General features: G+C 43.9%; 1 protein-coding gene across 1 annotated transcript in view; it reads left to right on the top strand.

Annotated features, from left to right (window-relative positions):
* The window catches only part of TTC12 (tetratricopeptide repeat domain 12), a 175848-nt gene that overhangs the window by 25613 nt on the left and 128243 nt on the right, over nt 1-21992 (top strand). The window contains exons 3-5 of the mRNA XM_040426869.1: nt 2050-2207; nt 6103-6121; nt 10538-10615. Of these exons, the coding sequence (XP_040282803.1) occupies nt 2050-2207; nt 6103-6121; nt 10538-10615 (255 nt within the window). The remainder of the gene's footprint in view (nt 1-2049; nt 2208-6102; nt 6122-10537; nt 10616-21992) is intronic.

Genomic DNA, 21992 nt, shown 5'->3' with positions numbered 1-21992 from the left:
GGCAAGAGCTGCAATCTCTTCAGTGTTTACAGCACTGTGCAGGAGTTTTGTACTCGAGTTGGACCCCATCAATCTAATATCGCTGGCCTGGCCTTGAGGATAGGCCATAAATATAACAAAATTGGAAATGCCCTTATAGGGGTCATTTGGGACTCAAATATTGATGATTTATCTTCAGGATAGATGTTGATAAGTGAGGGCTGACTACCTGCACTCCTGCCAATTAACTTCTGGAAAGGGATGCAGCTCTTATGCAAGTGCTGCAGCCTCATCCTTAGGCTGTGATGTTGCATTATTTGGTTACATGGAGCTTGTGCAGCTCAGGCCCATTTAAAGGGGTTGTCTGGGAATAAAGAAAATGAAAATACTTAAATATTACTTTATTATAAATATATTCCCAAATACCTTTCAATAGTTATAATGGCTTGTTTTGTCTAGGGAGCAATCATCAGGGAAAATAAAATGGCCGCCGTCCTATTAGTACAGACAAAACCTGTCCTAATATCACAGCAGGACATGTTACTTCACAGCACTGAGGTAAAGAGCTGCTTCATCCTCCTCTCTGCTCTGCTTGTCAGGGATTATGATTCTGAATACAGATGATAAGATCTTCAGCTGAATCTCTGTGGGAATGGAGTTCATGAGGAGACATGAAGTACAGAGAGGACAGACAGGACAGACTGTGGAAATGTGGGGTTGTGGTAATGGAGGCTGCATACAAGAGCTGCTGCTCATTAACCATTACCCACCCACCTCTCTGTACTTCATGGGGGAGATTTATCAAAACTAGTGTCAAGGCAAATTTATTTAGTTGCCCATAACAACAAATCCGATCCGACCTTTCGTTTTTCAGAGCTCCCTTGCAAAAAAAAATCTTATTGGTTGTTATGGGCAGTGATGGCCAGTTTGCAGTGTTTGCCGACGAACACATGCGACCTGCCATCTTTATTCCCAAGCCCGGCTATGCAGAGGTAAGTCCTTACCTGTGCCTGCGCCACGAGCCGCTCTGAAACAAATGCGGTCACCGGGAGCAGGCAGTTCCGACAACAGCCCGATGAAGGCTGTTCTCGGAACTGTCTGCTCCCGGTGACCGCATGTGTTTCAGAGCGGCTCGCGGCGCAGGCACAGGTAAGGACTTACCTCTGCATCGCCGGGCTTGGGAATAAAGATGGCAGATCGCATGTGTTCGTCGGCGAACACTGCGAACTGGCCATCACTGGTTATAGGCAACTAAACCAGTTTGCCTTTACACCAGTTTTGATAAATACCCCCCCATCCCCCCCGTCTCCTCATGAACTCCATTCCCACAGAGATTCAGATGAAGATCTTATCAGCTGTATTCAGGATCATAATTCCTGACAAGTAGAGCAGAGAGGAGGATGAGGCAGCTCTTTATCTCAGTGTTGTGAAGTAACTTGTCCTCCTGTGTGATTAGGACAGGTTTTGTGTGTACTAATAGGACTGCAGCCATTTTATTTCTCCTAATGATTTCTCCCTAGAAAAAATTAATCATTATAACTAGTGGAAGGTATTTGGGAATGTATTTATAATAAAGTAATATTTAAGTATTTTCATTTTCTTAATTCCCGGAAAACCCTTTTAAGTGAATGGGATTGAACTGCACAGCCGTTATACAATGTACATTCTGTGCTTGGTATACAATGGAGAGCACTGCACCACCTTCCAATAGGTGGGGTTCCCGGAGTTGGACCACCACAAATCTGATATTGATGACCTATTCTGAATAGAACCCCTTTAATCATGAAATTACAAGATTTTCCTGCCATTGTTAAAATTTAGATTATGAAGGTAAGTAAAGTAGTATTCCCATTAGACATAAAAGTGGTGTGTCTGTTTTTATAGGCATATCATGAAAAAGGAATTAAGCAGGCACTTGAGATAAAGCCGGCTCTGGACAAATTCATCAAATGAATAATACGAGTTTTGTGCAATGTCTTATTACTTAGTAATAAGGACACACAATGTTTGATCGTGTGCATGTAAATGAACTAAATTTACATTTCATCGACAAATACTTTCCCCTCGCAGCTGATATTTTGCAAGGTCTAAACTCTGAAGACGCATCTTCTCAAGAAAGGGCGATATTAAGAGCTGATCAAAAACTTGCTCTTTTAGAGAAGAAGGAAGATGATCCAGAGAGAAATAGAACACTTATTAAAAAATCTGGCAGCTCACCTCTTCCGCCTGTAAGTTCTATATACTGTACTTTACTCTTAAAGCCTCATTTGCATCTTAGTACTTCCTTTTTTTAATCAGAATAGTCTTTGAGGTGTCAAAGGGGGTGTCGCATAACATAGTTGTAGGAATTAACAGTGGCCTGAGATCACAGACTTGGCCAATGTATGACATATTAAAATAACATTTTCCTGGATATGAACATCCCGCTTGAACTCCATTTTGAGTTTCTCTGTTTTTAATATCCTTAAAGAAAGACAACGCCTTTCTGGACTGGACAGGAATCATCTGATAAAAAGACTCCTGTGGTCCGGAAGAATTTGTCTGTAAATAGAATAATGAATTTGATATCTTGACTGTTCTTCCTATAGGCAACATTCAGAACTTCTATCCAGTATTTACAAATCCCTGTATGGACATAGATTCAACAAGATGCATGATGGCTACCTGTGGCCACCACTAGGGGCTCAGTAATAATTATGTCTGTAGCATGTATGTATGAACAGCAGAGAAACAGTAATCCCTATCACACTACCTAACACCCTGCACTGGAACCTATCAGCTACACTATATCACTATCTAACCTCCCACTAACTATCTGTATTATACAGTGGGGGAAATAATTATTTGACCCCTCACTGATTTTGTAAGTTTGTCCAATGACAAAGAAATGAAAAGTCTCAGAACAGTATCATTTCAATGGTAGGTTTATTGTAACAGTGGCAGATAGCACATCAAAAGAAAAATCGAAAAAAAAACTTTAAATAAAAGATAGCAACTGATTTGCATTTCATTGAGTGAAATAAGTATTTGAACCCCTACCAACCATTAAGAGTTCTGGCTCCCACAGAGTGGTTAGACACTTCTACTCAATTAGTCACCCTCATTAAGGACACCTGTCTTAACTAGTCACCTGTATAAAAGACACCTGTCCACAGAATCAATCAATCAAGCAGACTCCAAACTCTCCAACATGGGAAAGACCAAAGAGCTGTCCAAGGATGTCAGAGACAAAATTGTAGACCTGCACAAGGCTGGAATGGGCTACAAAACCATTAGCAAGAAGCTGGGAGAGAAGGTGACAACTGTTGGTGCGATTGTTCGAAAATGGAAGGAGCACAAAATGACCATCAATCGACCTCGCTCTGGGGCTCCACGCAAGATCTCACCTCGTGGGGTGTCAATGGTTCTGAGAAAGGTGAAAAAGCATCCTAGAACTACACGGGAGGAGTTAGTTAATGACCTCAAATTAGCAGGGACCACAGTCACCAAGAAAACCATTGGAAACACATTACACCGCAATGGATTAAAATCCTGCAGGGCTCGCAAGGTCCCCCTGCTCAGGAAGGCACATGTGCAGGCCCGTCTGAAGTTTGCCAATGAACACCTGAATGATTCAGAGAGTGACTGGGAGAAGGTGCTGTGGTCTGATGAGACCAAAATAGAGCTCTTTGGCATTAACTCAACTCGCTGTGTTTGGAGGAAGAAAAATGCTGCCTATGACCCCCAAAACACCGTCCCCACCGTCAAGCATGGGGGTGGAAACATTTTGCTTTGGGGGTGTTTTTCTGCTAAGGGCACAGGACAACTTATTCGCATAAACGGGAAAATGGACGGAGCCATGTATCGTGAAATCCTGAGCGACAACCTCCTTCCCTCTGCCAGGAAACTGAAAATGGGTCGTGGATGGGTGTTCCAGCACGACAATGACCCAAAACATACAGCAAAGGCAACAAAGGAGTGGCTCAAGAAGAAGCACATTAAGGTCATGGAGTGGCCTAGTCAGTCTCCGGACCTTAATCCAATCGAAAACCTATGGAGGGAGCTCAAGCTCAGAGTTGCACAGAGACAGCCTCGAAACCTTAGGGATTTAGAGATGATCTGCAAAGAGGAGTGGACCAACATTCCTCCTAAAATGTGCGCAAACTTGGTCATCAATTACAAGAAACGTTTGACCTCTGTGCTTGCAAACAAGGGTTTTTCCACCAAGTATTAAGTCTTTTTTTGTTAGAGGGTTCAAATACTTATTTCACTCAATGAAATGCAAATCAGTTGCTATCTTTTATTTAAAGTTATTTTTTCGATTTTCCTTTTGATGTGCTATCTGCCACTGTTACAATAAACCTACCATTGAAATGATACTGTTCTGAGACTTTTCATTTCTTTGTCATTGGACAAACTTACAAAATCAGTGAGGGGTCAAATAATTATTTCCCCCACTGTATATATGAGCTAACTAACTAATGTAATTGGATAAGGAATAGGATCCAGATGAAAGCACAGAGCACAGCAATGACACTGCTCTCTCTCTCTCAGAACTGCAAAAAAACTGCAGAAGATGGCTGCTGGGGAGGTTCTTATATAGTAAAGGGGTAGACATCTTCCTATTAGTTGCTAGGGATGTTGCTAAGCTCAGACAAAGATAAAGCAGCCTTCTCATTGGCCCACAAGCAAGAAGGGAGGTTACTGATGAAAAAAAAAATCTAGAATATTAGCGATTACGAATATACAGGTGAAACTGGAAAAATTAGAATATTGTGCAAAGTTCATTTATTTCAGTAATGCAACATAAAAGGTGAAGCTAATATATATGAGAGACTCATTACATGCAAAGTGAGATATTCCAAGCCTTTATTTGTTATAATTTGGATGATTATGGCTCACAACTTATGAAACCCCAAAGTCACAATTTTGAGGTCCTCTTTGCTCAGGGGGTATGGGTTAATTAGCTGACTAGAGTGTGACACTTTGAGCCTAGAATATTGAACCCTTTCACAAAATTCTAATTTTAAGCTCCATTAATGCAATTCCTTTTAATTTGCATTACTGAAATAAATGGACTTTGCATGATATTCAAATTTTTCGAGTTTCACCTGTATAGCACTATATTCTAAATTTTCATGAATTCTCGAAGTGCCGATATTTGCGATAAAAATTCGCGATTAGAATATTCGCGATCAACACTAGTCATTGGTTGCAAAGTGAAAAATTTCACGAAAAAGCTTCAAAGAGTATCCCTTAATATCTGCATTGAGTGGAAAAGATTGAATTTAGTTATGTTTATATAAAAAATATCAAAAAATATAAAGGTTGATTTATTGCCTATGCAAAATAGTTGACCTTGAAAACATTTGAAAAAAAATACACGCAATTCTGCCATAGTTTTATGGGTTTCATTTTTTACAGTGTTCCCTATGCAGTTAAAATGACTTCTTACCGTCATTCTCCCAGTCAGTAGAATTACAGAAATACCAAATTTGTATAGTTTTTCTTTGTTTTCATACTTTAAAAAAAAAGATTTTTTCTTTGCATTGCCATAACTTCTTTATAGATTTGTCTCATTACATGCAAAGCGAGATATTTCAAGCCTTTATTTGTTATAATTTGGATGATTATGGCTTACAGCTTATGAAACCCCAAAGTCACAATCTCAGGTCCCCTTTGCTCAGGGGGTATGGATTAATTAGCTGACTAGTGTGTGACACTTTGAGCCTAGAATATTGAACCTTTTCCCAAATTTCTAATTTTAAGCTGCATTAAAATGCAATTCTTTTTAATTTGCATTACTGAAATAAATGGACTTTTGCACGATATTCAAATTTTTCGAGTTTCACCTGTATGTTAAATGCCACCATGTAATAAAATGTAGCAATGCAAGTAATAAAGTAGTGAAGGTGATGGCATTATAAGCATGTGTGGGTAACAATTACTTGCTTAAGGTGAACTGGTATACGCAGCAACCGCCATGAATGCATCTCTGATTACTTTATGAATCATTATCAGAGATCCATGTAGCGAGGGCGGAGTAGTGCTAGGAGTACAGGAAGACGTAGGAATCATTGTTTTCTGCATTTACAGGATTTTTTTTATGTCTCTTTCTCGGTCCTTTTCTTTTATGCAATCAAGAAATCTGAGATGAGTCAAGGTAAGAACATTTAGCTAAAAGTTTTTCTTTTTTCCCAAATCCTGGATTATAACTTTAGTGGGATTCTGTAAATAGTGACCTCTCAGACTGTTTGCATAGACACATAGCTGTGGTTCACCTGATTAAAAAGCTGTTTTTATTTTGTTGATCTGAGGCTCCGTTTCTGAGTTATAATACTTTTTTTTTATATGCAAATTAGTCCTTTGGTGCAATGAGGGCATCGCCATTGCTCTTGTTACACCCAAGCTCTACTCATTTCTATGGTCAGCCCCTCCTTGGCTGCTTTGCAACTGTCTGCCTCTGTCAATCAAAACAGCCAAGGAGGGGTTGGCCCCCCAAAAAGTGTAGCTTGTGTACAACAAGAGCAATGGTAAATCCATAATTGCACCAAAAGCCTAATCTGCATATTAAGAAATAGTATCGTAACTCGGGAACTGAGCCCCGGATCAACCAAAGAAATATAGCATTTTGAACCAATGAACCACGGCTATGTGTCTATACAAACAGTTTGATAGGGAGGTTGCTGGTGACAAACTTCCCTGATTAAAAATGACATTTAAAGGGGTTATCCGAGACTAAGTCAGACCTTTAGACATTGCTTACCCTCAGAGGTGATAATACTTACCTGGTCCCTGTCGTTGATTTCCGTTGGTGTGACTCTCAGACAGCCACTTCCACTCCCCTCTGCGCCAATATCAACATCTGTCAACGGGGGGACACGTGACCGCTGCAGCCTGCTTGTGACGCAAGGGGATCAGCTCACCGCTCCAGCCTGTGGTTGACTACAGCGGTTACGTGTCCTGGAGGTGCTGCACAGGGAGCCTGTCACGGCCATGGTTATGGCCGTGACTCCTTTACCGCATGCGGTTGCCTGCGGTCTGGTAGTTGTTCAACCACAGGTGAGGGCCGCTAGTGTGTAGCCTCACTTGTGGTTGCCGCGGGCAACAAGTAGTTGGGTATTGTCGCAGTAGAGCAGCCTGAGCTGGTGCTAGGCAGCTTGCGGCAATGTTCATGTGGTTGCACTTAGCAACCTTTCTGTTAGGTGTGTGTGTGATGTGCATTTGGACACTTCCCCTTTAAGTGGTTTCACTCCCTGTTAGTGTTGGAAGGGTTAATTCCCTCTCCTGTGTGTGTCTGTGTGGGTGTGGCCACTTTGGGCTATAAAGCCTCTTTGGAGATCTGAAGCTGAGGGGTTCTTCAGCCATGCTTTGCTGGAGAAACCCTCCTGGTATTTCCATCTGCCAGTGGGGGCCACCCTTGTGGTCATAAACAAATTGTTATGTATTGTTTACACACGATGTTATGAGGATGTGTTTGTGTGTCATGTCTATTCTTTGCAGCGTATGTTTTCCTGGTGTCCTGTGTGGTGTGTGTGCTCTGTTGTTTGTGTTTGTGGACAGCAGCACTGATACTTGGGTCCCAGGCCCTGTGTCTGTGGCAGGTGGGTGTTAGTACTAGTTGCACTTACCTGCCATTGCCATATGCCTGTTTCCGTTTCCCCTGTCTTTATAGTTTGGCCATCTTTAGACTCCTATTTCTCCATGTCCAGGAGGAACAGGTAGTCTACCCAGCTCCTAGCGTACGGACCGGCGGAGGGCAAGTAGGGACCCGAGGTTCCAGAGCATGAGTCCTCCTACCTTCAAGGTCGGCTCATGTCGCTAGGAGTTAGGGTCAGATTAGGGAGGCAATAGGAGGTGACCTGCTCCCTAGTTCTGTGGTTCTGGCCAAGACGTGACTACCATCCTCTGTCATCGCACGGCTGAGGGTTTTCCCCATCCTCAGCCGTGACAGAGCCACACAGACTGAATCCAGCAGCGGGGGCCATGTCAGTATCATCACTACTGCGGGTTTAGTCTTGAACACAATTAACAACTGGTCTAGTAATTATATGGTAAAACATATATTGTCTGTTATATGTCAGCTAGTCATACTGTAGGTGGCCGATAGGAAAAAATATAATACTATAAAACCTAAGACACTATTCTGCAATGGCAAAATACATGTGATTCATTTTTTTCTGCTTATCTGTATATGTTTCTTGCTTCCCCTGGCACGGTATGGCAGTACATCTTTTTTTTAAATGAAATGATGCTAGGGAGGTATGCTCCAGATACAAAGTACCTGTCAGCTTTCCTGACATATATCAGTTTTAGTAAATAATTGTAAAGCCCAAAATATACAAATTCTGAAGCACCTCCCCCCAACTCTGCAATGCACCTCTATTATTCCTCCTAGAAATGCGTGAAAACATTGATAACTGGGTTTTACCATTCCCCTTGTCAATATAGACAGTCTTACACTTACAATACTGAGGCTGACAGCAAATGTCACATTTAAAAGGGGAATGTTAACATCTAGTTGTCAGTAAATGTATTCATTGAAAGGAATCTCCAGGAACCATATAACACACAGTTCTAACACAAAGATGCTCCAGAAATGCTATGTTATGGGGGAATACATATTTTTTTTTATATTATATATGTCAGGAGAGATGACAAGTTGTATTTAAAGGGGTTGTGCAGGATTAAGGCCTCTTTCACATGGGCGTCACGTGTGAGGGCCGGATAAGATGCGGGTGCGTTGCGGGAAAATGCACGATTTTTCAGCGCGAGTGCAAAGCATTTAAATGCGTTTTGCACGCGCATGAGAAAAATCGGCATGTTTGGTACCCAGACCCGAACCCGGACTTCTTCACAGAAGTTCGGGTTTGGGTTAGGTGTTGTGTAGATTTTATTATTTTCCCTTATAACATGGTTATAAGGGAAAATAATAGCATTTTCAATACAGAAAACTAAGTAAAATAGGGATGGAGGGGTTAAAAAATAAATAAATAAAATTTAACTCGCCTCATCCACTTGTTCGAGCTGCCCGGCTCGTCTTCTGTCTTCTTCTTTGATGACCTTGGAGGAAAAGGACCTTAGGTGACGTCACTGCGCTCATCACACAGTCCATCACATGATCCACCACCATAGTGATGGATCATGTGATGGACCATGTGATGAGCGCAGTGACATCACCAAAGGTCATTTTCCTCCCAGGTTATCAAATAAGAAGACAGAAGGGAAGCCAGGCAGCGCGAACTAGTGGATGAGGTGAGTTAAATATTTTTTTTTTTAACCCCTCCATCCCTAATTTACAAAGCATTCTGTATTAAGAATGCTATTATTTTCCCTTATAACCATGTTATAAGGGAAAATAATAATGATCGGGTCCCCATCCCGATCATTTCCTAGCAACCATGAGTGAAAATCGCACCGCATCCGCACTTGCTTGGGGATGCTTGCGATTTTCATGCAGCCCCATTCACTTCTATGGGGCCTGCGTTGCGTTAAAAACGCACAATATAGAGCATGCTGCGATTTTCACGCAACGCACAAGTGATGCGTGAAAATCACTGCTTATGTGCACAGCCCCATAGAAATGAATGGGTCTGGATTCAGTGCGGGTGCAATGCGTTCACCTCACGCATTGCACCCGCGCGGAAAACTCGCCCGTGTGAAAAAGGCCTTAAAAAAACATGATGGCTTTCTTCCATGTGTCCATGGGTGGTGTCTGGTATTGCAGCTCAGCTTTGTTGAAATGAATGAGGTTGAGCTGCAATGTCACATACGGCCTGTGGACAGGTATGCTACCGTTTTTGGAAGAAAACAGCCATGGTTTTCTAATCTTGTTCTAGCCTTTTAAAACATCATACACACAATATTGCCAGATGCACAGATCCAGGGAAATGACACCCGAGTCCCTGTGTGATGCTGTATAAGTTCAGAGGCAACCACTTTATTCTTTGGGATTTTGACAGAATCCACGCTAAAAAAAAATATATATATAAATATACCCCTGCATACTATTGAAATTAGATGGAGGTACAGTACAGGGTGATGTAATGATATGGGTGTTTATTATGTATTATTATTACAACTAGGGATGAGTCGATTCGCATAATACTTTGTTTGAAAACTGAACGGAGTGAGTTCTCTGTACAGTATTAGAATGTATTGGCTCCTATAAGCCAAAGTTATTCATTTTCGAAGTCTCGCGAGACTTCGCATATTAACTTCATAAATCAATTTCTACTGTAAAAAAACATTTCCCGAACTTTGGTTCAGTTCCAAGTGGTACCTTGGGACCGAACCCGAGTTCGGGAAATGTTTTTTTTTTTACAGTAGAAATTGATTTATGAAGTTAATATGCGAAGTAATAACTTTGGCTCATAGGAGCCAATACATTCTAATACTGTACGGAGGGCTCGCTCCGTACAGTATTCAAACACAGTATTATGCGAATCGACTTCAGATGTTTCATCCAAAGTCAATTCGCTCATCTCTAATTACAACACGTGGATGAGCGTGAACAGTAATGTTTGATCAACTATTAGATGCCCAGATAAAAGGATTTCTTTCTTGCTTGTTTTTCTAGATAGCTTCATTGCCCTTTTGGAAAAAGATGCCAGTGAACGAGCTGAGAAAAGAAAGCAGAATAAGGCACTCGCAAATGGTAAGTAGAAGTAGAAAGGAGTCATCCAAATAGATGAAGCTGGCATTTACTTTAGTTAAAGGGGTTCTCTCACTTCAGCAATTGGCATTTATTATGTAGAGGAAGTTAATACAAGGCACTTCCTAATGTATTGTGATTGTCCATATTGCGTCCTTTGCTGTCTGGATTCATTTTTCCTTCACACTTATGGTTTCCATGGTTACAACCACCCTGCAATCCATCAGCAGTGGCCGTGCTTGCACACTATGGGAAAAAGCACTGGCCTATGTGAGCTCCCACAGTCCCGGCCACCAGAAAGGCCGGTCCCTTTTCCTATAGTGTGCATGCACGGGCACCGCTGATGGATTGCAGGATGGTCGTAACCAAGGAAACAAGCAGTGTATAATATGATGGAAAAATTAATTCAGCAAGCAAAGGAAGCAATATGGACAGTCGCAATACATTAGTAAGTGCCTTGTATTAACTTTCTTTACATGATAAATGCTATTTACTGAAGTGAGGCAATCCCTTTACTGTATGAAAAAAATCTGTTATGGCTCAAACTAAGGCCATATGGCTTTTTCAGTGTTTTGCGGTCCGTTTTTCATGGATCCGTTGTTCTGTTTTTTGTTTCTGTTGTGTTTCCGTTTCTGTTCCGTATGGCATATACAGTATACAGTAATTACATAGATAAAATTGGGCTGGGCATAACATTTTTAATAGATGGTTCCGCAAAAAAACGGAATGGAAACAGAAGACATACGGATGCATTTCCGTATGTGTTCCATTTTTTTGCGGACCCATTGACTTGAATGGAGCCACGGAACGTGATTTGCGGGCAATAATAGGACATGTTCTATCTTTAAACGGAACGGAGAAACGGAAATACGGAAACGGAATGCATACGGAGTACATTCCGTATTTTTTGCGGAACCATTGAAATGAATGGTTCCGTATACAGAACGCAAAAAACGGCCAGTAAACGGGGAAAAAAAAACGGTTGTGTGCAGGAGGCCTAAGGCTATGTTCCCATCCCGTTTGGAGTTACATATCAGAGGTGTACGTGGGGATGTCTACCAACCGCCCCGGATCCCGTAGGACAGTCCTAGATTTTAACTATAACAGCTGAATACAATGTTGAAGCAGGAGGCCATCAGTTCCCTGCTCTACTATTCATTCTATGATCTTTGAAGGAATATAATCAAAACTGCTGCTCTAAGCTGGAGACAGCACAACATGGGGGATAATGTGCTTTCCTCAGTGTGGGAACCGGACTAGGTGAATAATACTTTCATTAATTTAATAAAACATCACTATTGGGAGGAGGACACTAAGGGGGCTACTCTATCAGAAGCAGCATTGATTGGATGTCAGACTGTGCAGGGACTCACCCCCAAAGGCTAACACCCAAATTAAGTGTCTGGTAGGCATAATGGAGGAAAGGCGCAACATAAAGTCATAAGAATAGATGCAAATTGTTATTTCGTGGGGAGTGCAAGTAGTTACTAAAGCAGACATGTCAGGAGAGAATTGCATGGCCAGCGTGATTCAGATCATATACATTTTTGTCTTCAAGTGCTCCTTAACATCAAACCTAAGACAAGGATTTTCAGGTTTTATAATGCCTATTAAAATAATTGAAAAACACATTTCTCAAACTTATCTTTTTTTTTTTATAATTAATTTTCAAAGTATGTGATGATTAAGAAACCCATCTCTTGCCTGAAAATCTAGACATCACTTTAAGTTGTTAAAAAAAGATCACAGAAGACAAGTCGTTGTGAAAGTTAATTAGATATTACATCCTACTTTAGAAGAGAGAATCCAAGCAAAATGAGAACTTTTCAATGATTGCTATTTGCCTTTGAAGAACAGAGATAATAAATCTAATCACAAACCAAGAGGAGACAATTGGCTTAAAATGTGATAATTTGAGCTTCAAATTGGAAAGCAATAAACAAAAAAGAATCTTGTTACTAAAATGAAGTGGGACCTGTGTTCATGGTGTTATGCGGCCCAACGGATACAATCCTAGCACATTAGCTCAGATTTTTAATACAGACACACTTTAACCTCCAGTTTCCTGCTTTGTTGCATTAAAACCTGGAATTAAATACACTTTAATTTAGAATTTACATAATAAACCTGAAAAAATAGGCCAACAAAGTTGCTTAAAAGATGAATAAAAACTGAAAAGTTGTACAGTAAGTGCATATGTTATGTTCCCCCTTTGCTATAAAACGCTCAAATTCACATGTTCTGAAAGGCCCCTGAGTCTGTAACACTACCAACACTACCAAGCAACCCGACCGAACGAACAAGACCACACTTAAAGTACTAATACATTCTTTATTACATTATGTAAAATTGGACAAGCAGTAAATGGACAAGACAAATTACAACATGCAAACAGTTAAGCGCATGAAGGAGCGGCACTAAATCCCACACACAAACCAAGACAGAAAGTCACACCCCTTCCTCACACTTGAACACTAGGGGCTCCTTCATGTGCACAAGCAGACCAATAGGGTCTGTGCACATAGCGTGTTAGCAATATGTCACGTAGCAGCACGAGACTTTAGTCACATAATGGAGATCCCGACTATGACCCCACGGGATATTGCGGGATTTCACCACCATCTTGAGAAACGCCACCCTTGAAGATATACGATTCTCTCTCACTTCAATGAGAGGTTACAGGTGATTTATGGTGGTGATTATTAGGAGGGAGGGATTACCCATATGTTGCAGGGTATATAAAGGATGAGATTAGTGTAAACTGACACGCCCCCCGGGCTCTACATCTGTATGCTATATGTCCAGTTTTTACTTCTGTATCTGACTCTCTCTTTGCACTATTTTGATTCTTTGTTTAGTTATTTATTCTGTTTCTGCCTGGTCACATCTCGATGCTGAATTATTTGCAAAAGGTGTTTATATTATATAGATTTGATCTATGTGTCAGGATCTGGCCATGACAGTCATACTGTCACGGTAGGTGAGGGAAGCAAACTAAATACAACAAAAGCAACAAAACACCAGACTAGGCCCCAAAGCTAGGGAACAGGGAAAGGTCACCACCTGACAATCCCTGAGCCTTTCCCTGACTGCTGACAACATGAGCAAATCCTTAGGGTGGAAGTGCTCATGCGCTGGAACCTAACCCTAGCTGAAACTGAAACAAACCCTCAGCTAGGGAGCAGAAGATAAGACAACCGGTTCCTAGCGCAAGGTGCAGGAACCAGCATCTTCCTGAGGCCTAGCCAGAACACACAACAAAAGGGAAGGAGTAGGACTTAGCTTAAGACGGACTGGGAGCAGGAGCAGGGGAGGGCTGGCAGCCTTAGTCCTGGGGGGCAAATCAAGTCAAGTGGCCCATTTTTAGCCCCGCCCATTATTAAAAGCCCCTCCTACATATAATAGGCCACTCCCAACACACACTGTACACACTGATTGAGGGCTGCGATACACCTGCTTCCACAAAATACTGATTTGGGGGTGCCATATACCTGTTTTTGCCAAATACTGATTGAGGGGTGCTATATACCTGTTTCCGCCAAATTCTGATTGAGGAGTGCTATATACCTGTTTCCGCCAAAAACTGATTGAGTGGTGCTATATACCTTCTTCCACCAAATACTTTTTGAGGGCTGCGATACACCTGCTTCCACAAAATACTGATTGAGGGGTGCTATATACCTGTTTCCACAAAATACTGATTGAGGGGTGCTATATACCTGTTTCCGCCAAATACTGATTTAGGGGTGCTATAAACCGTCTTCCACAAAATTCTGATTGAGGGGTGCTATATACCAGTTTCCACCAAAATACTGTATGAGGGGTGCTATATAACTTCTTCCAAAAAATACTGATTGAGGGGTGCTTTTGCTATACACCTTCTTCCACCAAATACTTATTGAGGACTGCGATACACCTGCTTCCACAAAATACTGATTGAGGGGTGCTATATACCTGTTTCCGCCAAGTACTAATTAAGCGGTGCTATATACCTGTTTCCACCAAATACTGTTTGAGGGGTGCCATATACCTTCTTCCACCAAATACTGATAGAGGGGTGCTATTGCTATATACCTTCTTCCACCAAATACAGATTGAGGGCTGTGATACACCTGATTCTACAAAATACTTATTGAGGGGTACCATATACCTGTTTCCGCCAAATACTGATTGAGGGGTGCTATATACCTGTGTCCACCAAATACTGATTGAGGAGTTCTATATACCTGTTTCCCGCCAAATAATGATTGAGAGGTGCTATATACCTGTTTCCGCCAAATACTGATTGAGGGGTGCCATATATCTTCTTCCACAAAATACTGATTGAGGGGTGCTATTGCTATATACCTTCTTCCACCAAATACTGATTGAGGGCTGCGATACACCTGCTTCCACAAAATACTGATTGAGGGGTGCCATATAACTGTTTCCGTCAAATACTGATTGAGGGGTGCTATATACCTGTTTCCGCCAAATACTGATTGAGGGGTGCTATATACCTGTTTCCGCCAAATACTGATTGAGGGGTGCTATATACCTTCTTCCACCAAATACTGATTGAGGGCTGTGATACACCTGATTCCACAAAATACTGATTGAGGGGTGCCATATACCTGTTTCCGCCAAATACTGATTGAGGGGTGCTATATACCTGTTTCCACCAAGTTCTAATTTAGCGGTGCTATATACCTGTTTCCATCAAATACTGATTAAGGGGTGCTATACATCTGCTTCCACAAAATACTGATTGAGGGATGCCATATACCTGTTTCCGCCAAATACTGATTGAGGGATGCCATATACCTTCTTCCACAAAATCCTGATTGAGGGGTGCTATATACCTGTTTCCGCCAAATACTGATTGAGGGGTGCTATATACCAGTTTCCACCAAAATGCTGATTGAGGGGTGCTATATAACGTCTTCCACAAGATACTGATTGAGGGGTGCTATTGCTATATGCCTTCTTCCACCAAATAGTGATTGAGGGCTGCAATACACCTGCCTCCACAAAATACAGATTGAGTGGTACCATATACCGGTTTCTGCCAAATACTGATTGAGGGGTGCCATATACCTGTTTCCGCCAAATACTGATTGAGGGGTGCCATATACCTTCTTTCACTAAATACTGATTGAGGGGTGCTATTGCTATATACCTTCTTCCACCAAATACTGATTGAGGGCTGCGATACACCAGCTTCCTCAAAATACTGATTGAGGGGTGCCATATACCTGTTTCTGCCAAATACTGATTGAGGGGAGCTATATACCTGTTTGCGCCAAATACTGATTAAGGGGTGCCATATACCTTCTTCCACAAAATACTGATTGAGGGGTGCTATTGCTATATACCTTTTTCCACCAAATACTGATTGAGGACTGTGATGTACCTTCTTCCACAAATACTGCTCTTCTCTATGGTCTTAGGCAGAGGGTCATTTAGAAAATGACAGGCAGAGGAAGAGGCAGACCATTCCGCAGGGATGGTAGGGGTCGGGCAGGTGCACCAGGCCGGAGCCTAAGTGGGAAGTTAGAGAAGGCGCGTGCGATAACTTCAATGGGTGCACCAGAGTTGGTTGAGTGGCTCACTCTGTCCACTTATGCACCCTCCTCATCCTCTTTTTCTGCACCCTCCTCACTCTCTGCTGTGTGCACCCCCAAAGACACCACCACCACCAGCACCACCACCATAGCCCCTTTACTCGAGTCAGAGGAATTATTTTCCCATCCTTTCCCAGACCTTACCGATGCGCAGCCATTCTTGGCATCGGGTGAGGAAGAGGAGGTAGCAACGGCTGCCAACCAACGGTCTGACGACAGTACCCATATCAGCCCAAGAAGGGTGGTCCCCGCTGTTGCTGCCTACTCCGAGATCTCTAATGTCAGTGGTGGTGAAGGTGATGATGATGACGTGTCGATGGACATCACCTGGGTGCCCACAAGAGAGGAAGAGGAGCGGAGTTCAGAGAGAGAGAGACGGAGCAGCAGATAGAGAGGAGAAGCAGGCAGAACTCGCAGTGCACAGGATTTTACACGGCGATAGCAGACTCCTTAAACACATGGAAGAAAGACTAAAATTCTACTTTTTGGCTATCATGGGAAACGTTATTTGTAACTCAAATTAAACACTCTCCATAACCCCAAGAACACTCTTTCCACACATAGCGGTGGCAGAATCATGCTATGAGGATGCTTTTCATGGGCAAGGACTGGAACACTGGTCGGGTTTGAAGGAAAAATGGGTGCAAGTTAATACACCTTCCAGCAGTACAATGACCATAAGTATACTGCTCAAGTAACTCTGGAGTAGTTTAGGCAGAACATTTTAATGGTTTGGAACGGCCTAGTCAAAGTCCAGACCTCAATTCAACTGAGAATCAGAGGCTGGAGATTAACACAAACCATCTAACTTAAAGGAGTCTGAAAAATTTGGCCTAGAAGTAATAGCAAATATCACAGTGTCTATATGTGCTAAGCTAATGAAGACATACCATAAAAGACTGTGATTGCAGCAAAAGGTAATTTGACTTTCAGGAGGAGAGCACTTAAAATGTATTTGTTTTTGTCTTAGTTTCTGTTACAGTAACAAAGTTGTAGACATGTTATGTAAATCAAATGATCCAACTCTCCCCCTCCCAAAAAATAAATAAAAAATAAACTAAAATTAAAAAAATTCTAGAAAAGTGCTGGGGAGTTACCTTTAAAAAAAAATCTAATAAAAAAATACTCAAATATTGGACAAAAGCATTAGCAATCTAAAGAAAATATGGAGGTCATTTGTTAACCTGAGATACTCCTATATTAGGCTACTTTCACACTAGCGTTCGGGTGTCCGCTCGTGCGCACCGTTTGAAGGGGCTCACGAGCGGCCCCGAACGCAGCCGTCCAGCCCTAATGCATTCTCAGTGGAGGCGGATCCACTGAGAATGCATCCGCCTGCCAGCGTTCAGCCTCCGCTCCGCTCAGTGAGCAGACACCTGAACGCTGCTTGCAGCGTTCGGGTGTCCGCCTGGCCGTGCGGAGGCGAGCGGATCCATCCACACTTACAATGTAAGTCAATGGGGACGGATCCGCTTGAAGATGACACTATATGGCTCAATCTTCAAGCGGATCCGTTCCCCATTGACTTTCAATGTAAAGTCTGAACGGATCCGCTCAGGCTACTTTCAGACTTAGAAAATTTTCTAAGTAATAATGCAGACGGATCCGTTCTGAACGGATGCAAACGTCTGCATTATCGGAGCGGATCCGTCTGATGAAACATCAGACGGATCCGCTCCGAACGCTAGTGTGAAAGTAGCCTTAGGTGTATTTCAGGTGCAGATTTCAGAGCAATGGTTAGTTGCGCTGCAATCTGTGACTTTTCCCCGCTTACACCAGGTCTAAAAAAGTAGGCGTGGTATGGGCGGGGAAGGAAACGGGACGGTAAGCTCGTCTCATTTACAAGTTTCATTGCCTGTTTTAGGCGTAGAGAATGGTCTAAATGTAAGACAGCTAGGAAGCTGTCTTACATTTAGAATCGGCTGTGGATAAGCCAAAGTTATGTAGCGGTCTGTGTCTCTACATAACTTCAGCGATCCACCACCAGAGCAAGGGCTTTATTAAGACCGGCATCTAAAATGCTGGTCTTAATAAATGACCCCCTATGTTTTAGTATCTAAAATCCTTTAGAACAGACTTGTCTATTTAGTATGAAATGTATCTAACTTCTTTTGCATGTACATATTATAAGGAGAGCACATGGGTCAAGTAGCTTGGGACTTCCACCTCCTTGATGGTCACTCAGTCCTATCCAGGTAAAACAAAAGCTGGATTGGTGACCACTAGAGTTGAGCGGACACCTGGATGTTCTTGACCCCGAACCCCATTGAAGTCAATGGGGACCCGAACTTTTGAGCACTAAAATGGCTGTAAAAATGTCATGGAAAGAGCTAGAGGGCTGCAAAAGGCAGCAAAATGTGCTTAAGAGCATGGTAAATGCTCTGCAAACAAATCTGGATAGGGAAATTAATAAAAAAAACATAAAAGACCTTAAAAAAATAAAAATTAGGAATGATGTAGGAGGAAGAGGTTGAGGAGGCGGTGAATGGATGGATGGATGTGGCGGTGTAGGCTCACGTGGCGGTCTAGGTGGAAGCGGCAGCGAAGGAGGAATAGGTTGCCAACACAGATGTGTGTTATTTTGCATTTTTACATAGGGGTATCCCCCAAAATATTGGGACATATAAAAAAAAAAAAAGGAATAAGTGCACTTGAGTACAAGGATGGATGGTTGAGGCTGTTAGAACTGTCTATTGTGCACAAGGTACAGACAAGTCTTGTGGGATCCAGGCCTGGTTCATTTTAATGAACGTGAGCTTGTCCACGTTGGCTGTGGACAGGCGGCTGCGTCTGTCTGTAATGAAGCCTCCTGCTGTGCTTAATACACGTTCAGAGAGTACACTGGCTGCAGGGCAGGCCAGCACCCCCAAGGCATACAGGGCAAGCTCTGGCCATGTGGACAATTTGGAGACCCAGAAGTTGAATGGGGCAGAACCATCAGTCAGTACGTGTAGGCGTGTGCACAGGTACTCTTCCACCATGTTGATCAAATGCTGCCTCCTGCTAACACGCTCCATATAAGCAGTTGGGGCCGGTTGTAGCGGCGAGGTGACAAAGCTTTTCCACATGTCGGCCATGCTAACCCTGTCTTCTGAGGTGCTGGCACTGACACAGCTGCGTTAGTGACCTCTTCCTCCTCCCCTGCCTTCGCCTTGTGCTTCCACTTGTCCCCCGGCGTCAGTCGGGAATGCTCTCAGGAGCGCGTCTACCAGCGTGCGCCTGTAGTCGCGCATCTTCCGATCACGCTCCAGTGAGGGAATTAAGGACGGCACATTGTCTTTGTAACAGGGATCCAGCAGGGTGGCCACCCAGTAGTCAGCACACGTTAAAATGTGGGCAACTCTGCTGTCGTTGCGCAGGCACTGCAGCATGTAGTCTCTCATGTGTGCCAGGCTGCCCAGAGGTAAGGACAAGCTGTCCTCTGTGGGAGGCGTATCGTCTGCGTCCTCCGTATCCCCCCAGCCACGCACCAGTAGTGGGCCCTGGCTGGCCAAATTTGTACCTGGCCTCTGCTGTTGCAAAAATCCTCTTTCTAAGCCACTTCTAAAAGACTGGCCTAAAAGTGTTAGAGATGATCCCTCTTCCTCCTCCTCGTCCTGGGCCATATTCACTGCCATCATCGCCCTAAGTGTTTTCTCAAGGAGACATAGAAGTGGTATTGTAACGCTGTCCATGTTGGTGGAGTACTCGAAACAGTGCAATAGGGCACACAGGTCTCGCATGGACGCCCAGTCATTGGTAATGAAGTGGTGCTGTTCCGCAGTGCGACTCACCCGTGCGTGCTGCAGCTGAAACTCCACTATGGCCTGCTGCTGTTTGCACAGTCTCTCCAGCATGTGTGGAGTTCCACCTGGTGGGCACGTCGCATATGAGGCGGTGAGCGGAAAGGCCGAAGAGCAGACAGCCAAACGGCGGCAGGGTGAGAACGCCGGAAGCGCGCACAGACGGCCCGCACTTTATGCAGCAGCTCTGACATGTCGGGGTAGTTGTGAATGAATTTCTGCACCACCAAATTCAGCACATACGCCAGGCAAGGGATGTGCGTCAAACCGGCTAGTCCCAGCTGTAACGAGATTTCGCCCATTATCGCACACCACCAGGCCGGGCTAGAGGCTCACTGGCAGCAACCACTCATCGGTCTGTTGTTCTATACCCCGCCACAACTCCTGCGCAGTGTGGGGCCTGTCCCCCAAACACATCAGTATCAGAACGGCCTGCTGACGTTTACCCCTGGCTGTGCTGAAGTTGGTGGTGAAGGTCTATCGCTGACCGGATGAGTAGGTGGCAGAAGAGGAGGAGGAAGCCGAGTAGGAGGAGGAGGCAACAGGAGGGACAGAATGATGCCCTGCGATCCTTGGCGGCGGAAGGACGTGCGCCAAACAGCTCTCCACCTGGGGCCCAACCGCCACTACATTTACCCAGTGTGCAGTTAGGGAGATATAGCGTCCCTGGCCGTGCTTACTGGTCCACGTATCTGTGGTTAGGTGGACCTTGCCACAGATGGCGTTGCGCAGTGCACATTTGATTTTATCCGATACTTGGTTGTGCAAGGAGGGCACGGCTCTCCTGGAGAAGTAGTGGCGGCTGGGAACGACGTACAGTGGGACAGCAAGCGACATGAGCTGTTTGAAGCTGTCCGTCTCCACCAGCCTGAATGACAGCATTTCAAAGGCCAGTAGTTTAGAAATGCTGGCATTCAGGGCTAGGGATCGAGGGTGGCTAGGTGGGAATTTACACTTTCTATCAAAGGTTTGTGAGATGGAGAGCTGAACGCCTTCGTGTGACATGGTGGAGATGCTTGGTGACGGAGGTGGTGTTGTTGGTGGCACATCCTCTGTTTGCTGGGCGGCAGGTGCCAACGTTCCTCCAGAGGCGGAGGAAGAGGCCGAGGCAGCAGCAGAAGAGGGAGCAGGAGGGGCCTGAGCCCTTTCTTGGTTTTGAAGGTGCTTACTCCACTGCAGCCCGTGTCTTGCATGTAGATGCCTGGTCATGCAGGTTGTGCTAAGGTTCAGAACGTTAATGCCTCGCTTCAAGTTCTGATGGCACAGCGTGCAAACCACTCAGGTATTGTCGTCAGCACATTGTGTGAAATAGTGCCATGCCAGGGAACTCCTTGAAGCTGCCTTTGGTGTGCTCGGTCCCTGGTGACGGTGGCCAGTAGCAGGCGAAATGTTTTGGCGACGGCTGCTCTGCTTTTGCACCCTGCTCCTGCTTTTGCTACACTGTTCGCTCGGTCTCACCACTGCCTCTTCCTCCGAACTCTGAAAGTCAGTGGCACGACCTTCATTCCATGTGGGGTCTAGGACCTCATCGTCCCCTGCATCGTCTTCCACCCAGTCTTCCTCCCTGACCTCCTTTTCGGTCTGCACACTGCAGAAAGACGCAGCAGTTGGCACCTGTGTTTCGTCATCATCAGAGACGTGTTGAGGTGGTATTCCCATGTCCTCATCATCAGGAAACATAAGTGGTTGTGCGTCAGTGCATTCTATGTCTTCCACCGCTGGGGAAGGGCTAGGTAGATGCCCTTGGGAAACCCTGGCAGCGGAGTCTTCAAACAGCATAAGAGACTGCTGCATGACTTGAGGCTCAGACAGGTTCCCTGATATGCACAGGGGTGATGTGACAGACTAATGGGCATGGGTTTCAGGCGCCACCTGTGCACTTTTTGCAGAAGACTGGGTGGGAGATAATGTGAACGTGCTGTATCCACTGGCCACCCAATTGACTAGCGCCTGTACTTGCTCAGGCCTTACCATCCTTAGAACGGCATTAGGCCC

This window comes from Bufo bufo, chromosome 1 (assembly GCF_905171765.1).
Source record: "Bufo bufo chromosome 1, aBufBuf1.1, whole genome shotgun sequence".
NCBI classification, from domain to species: Eukaryota; Metazoa; Chordata; class Amphibia; order Anura; family Bufonidae; genus Bufo; species Bufo bufo.
The sequence above is the reverse complement of the archived record's forward strand: the minus strand, read 5'-3'. Positions and strand labels throughout refer to the sequence as shown.